Source organism: Papaver somniferum, chromosome 6, assembly GCF_003573695.1.
Source record: "Papaver somniferum cultivar HN1 chromosome 6, ASM357369v1, whole genome shotgun sequence".
NCBI lineage: Eukaryota > Viridiplantae > Streptophyta > Magnoliopsida > Ranunculales > Papaveraceae > Papaver > Papaver somniferum.
In genome coordinates, this window is record NC_039363.1 from 89,487,222 (window position 1) to 89,490,723 (window position 3,502).

At 38.2% G+C, this 3,502-nt stretch overlaps 1 protein-coding gene across 1 annotated transcript; it reads right to left on the reverse strand.

Annotated features, from left to right (window-relative positions):
• Window positions 1–728: 728 nt before the first annotated feature.
• LOC113291039 (F-box/LRR-repeat/kelch-repeat protein At2g27520-like) lies at window positions 729–3,046 on the reverse strand. The gene is made up of 2 exons (XM_026540618.1): window positions 2,612–3,046; window positions 729–1,034 (listed from the first exon to the last, which is right to left on the reverse strand). Exons 1-2 carry the CDS (start codon window positions 3,044–3,046, stop codon window positions 729–731), a joined length of 741 nt encoding a protein of 246 aa, XP_026396403.1.
• Between the last annotated feature and the right edge of the window lie 456 nt (window positions 3,047–3,502).

The window sequence follows — 3,502 nt, forward strand, 5'->3', positions numbered from 1 at the left end:
TTGAAAATGACATACTTTGGGAAAATTTAATTCACTCGCCTTAGCTTGGCTGGTACCTGAACAAGTATGCCTAGGTATTCATTCTTCTGCTAGTTTAGTTCACAGTGTCATTACAATTTAAAGGTGTCTAATATGTGAATCTCCTAATAACAGTTTCAGAGATTTACTTTTTCAGCTTATAACAAGGAGACCTGTTTGAAATCGAACCTAAATAATCATGATATTCATTATCTTCTCTTTGGATGAGAATTAACTAAACAAGGCAAAATAAAAAGAAACCTTAAGTGATGTACATAAGAACTTTCTCAAAAACAAGATATCTTGATACGTACCAGCAAGTTTGACTAGAAGTTGGCGAGGCAGTTGAGATGCCACTGGTAAGATATTGTTTCCATTTGAAAGATGGAATCCAACCTTCTTAACTGAAGATCGTAACTGGAAACGAGTGCCTCTTCACGTCCACAGTAGGTCCAAAATATGATCTTAACTGTGGGACTTGTAACGATTGCATAACAATTATCAGGCTCATACCCGTAGCAGGGTGGCTCCAGACCACTTAAACTAGGCATATTATCAACATTGTATTTCTCTACCCATTCATATTCTCGATGTTGATTATTCTTCTCCTTACCCTCCTTCAAAACCCATAACCTCAACTTCTCCGTGGACTCATAATCAAGGAAGCAGAGTGATCCATCCATCTCAAGTAGTTTACAATCATTCAAAGCTCATTTTGGATACATTATTCTGTAAAATGTTTCTCTACTAACATCAAAAGCAAGTATGTTTCTCTGATTATCGCTTAAATTAATCTCATTCCTTTGATGAGTTAACCAATACAATGACCCACTAGAAAACATCGGTAAATAGTCATCAAGTAAACGAGGACACGATTTCGGAACAACCAAATCTCTCCATGTTTCACTTTCGACGCCTAGAGTGACGATCTTGAAAGAATAGTTGTCCTTTTGTTTACGATCACTAAAACAAAGACAAAGAACCTTGAACTTTCCCATAATTGAATCATAAGCTAACTGCACATTATAAATATTCCTTTGAGGAGCAGTATTATTAGGAAGTTTAATTGAACAACCAGTAATTGGATTATAAACATGATGTGTTTCAATTTCATGTCCATCTTCACGGCAAGATAAAAGTATCACACCATTTAGAGAATCTCGAACAGTAAGGGTCTTGTTTAGAGCTGGCAACCGGGCGGGGCCCGCCCGTTGCGGGTTCTACGGGTTCGGGTTAATACGGGTCGAAAACCGCGGGTGGAAATTCTTCACGGGTTGTCATTTCTTCAACCCGTACTCGTAACGGACTGAACTTGCGGGTTCACGGGTTAGCCCGCCCGTTTGCCAGCTCTGTCCTCAACTTCTGCATTCCAAAATCATTACAAAGAGATTAAACTTTCGTCAGCAAAGCATAATAACGTCGATACTACCAAGGCCAAAAGATCAACTCCTGTGCATTTCATAACAATATTATTTCCTAACATACAAACTCTAATAAGTAGAGAAACAAATTCCTAGTAGAACATGATATTAATACATGTCCCAAAATTCAAGCATTTTTCCCTTTTCCATTGAATGATATCGAAAGTAGTAAACGGGAATCACATGGCACAACCACAGACCACCACACAAGCAACCATAACCACCAACCACCACCGCCACAAACACCCACAACCAGCACCACCCACCACGACGTCCACAACCGCCAACCACCAGAACCACACATACCGCTACAACCATCAACCACCACTACTAATTTGGAGCATTTCTTTTCTTCTTTTATCCACTATCCAGTGTATGGAAAGCAAATTAGTAAATCAAAACCTATAGTCTAAGGCACTTAGGCTCTAAAAGATAATGTTAAACACCCATATTTGACTATTCTAAATGTTTCATTCTTCTTGCCCTAACTTAAATTTAGAGATAAAACCAAATATTTCTACTTCCTGTAACATATATATGAATTCAAATTAAAGCTAATACCATCACAAATTTTCATTTTCTGATGATAAAAAGGACATGGGTTTTCCGTTAAGAACTCAAAATATGTGTTATTGAATCAAAAACTTACAAAATTACAGAAAAATTTTGTGAATTTTTTTAGGTTTTCCATCAATAGCTAAAGATATCTACTGTTGTTGATAAAATTTGCAGAACCCATTACATGAAAATGATAAATTAGAGAACCCATTACATGAAAATGGTTTATTATCATTTCTGGTTTACTAATTAGAGAAGTAGAGAAAGGGATTCAGAGAAGTTAGAGAAAGAGATTCAGAGAAGTTAGAGAACTGAAGTAGAGCAAGAGAATTATCTAGTTTTTTTTCTTTTTATACCTAGGGCTAGGAGGTGTTGGAGACATACACGTATAGATGGGAGGGGCCACGCGTCACAAGTATCCCATGGCGGGTTGACGGTCTGAACCCGCGGGTACACGAGACGGGACGGGTTTACCCGTTTTTGCACGGGCCAGCATTTTGCCAACCCTAACCCGGCTTGTTTAGAAACCAGCCGAGCCGGGTTCGGGTTTTTACGGGCCGGGCCGGGTGAACCCGCGAGTTTTTGGCTTGTTTTCCAGCTCTAGTCTTGTTTACCAAACCAGATTCTGGCCTAAATTGGAAAACCTTCTTCTCTTTCTTATCAATATCATAAAAAACAATAACATTAGATTTGACAAGACCAGCTTCTCTATCAAGATCATCATCATTCTCAACATAGTTTTCAGAAATCCAGATCAATCCACGGTTACTATAAGTTCGACATAAATTGATAAATTCAGAATCACTAATGATTAAATTAGACCATGATTTGCATACACATCTGAATCTCATTAAACTATCAATAGGTACTCTTGTTAAGATACCATAAATAATAATATCATGAGAAAGATGAGGAAGAGAATTACTGAGTCCTTCTGATGAATTACCATTGCCAATTTTCTGCTTGTTGTTCTTCATCGTCATCACTTTGTTCTGTGTCACAGTTTCTTCATGTCGAGTTGGAATCAGTTTTTGTTCTTTGATCGCCATTAATTGTGTAGCTCTGGGAGGATTGAGCAGTACACGAAAACCTTAATCGAAGAAGTAAGAGGATTCTGAAAGACAAAACCCTAGAATTTTATTTTATGCAGCAAGATATAAGGGCCAGACTGCCATACGCCCAGAAGATCCAAGATATATCCGCCTCCCTGAGTCAGACGACTCGGACCAAGGCTGAAAGAGGCTTGATAGGTGGCAGGCTACCTTTTCATGGTAATTTCTCAACTTAAAACATAAATCTAAACATAGATCTAGAAATGGTGTTAGGTGTCTTAGACCATCTCCAATGAGGGATTTGTATCCTTATTTAGGGGAAATACTATATCCTATGGGATTGGAAATTCCCCTAACCCCTTCATCCCTACCCCATATATAGGGATTTCGATTGAGGAATTAGGGAATAGGAGTATAGGTAAACTGAATAGGGATCGGTAAACTGTATACCGA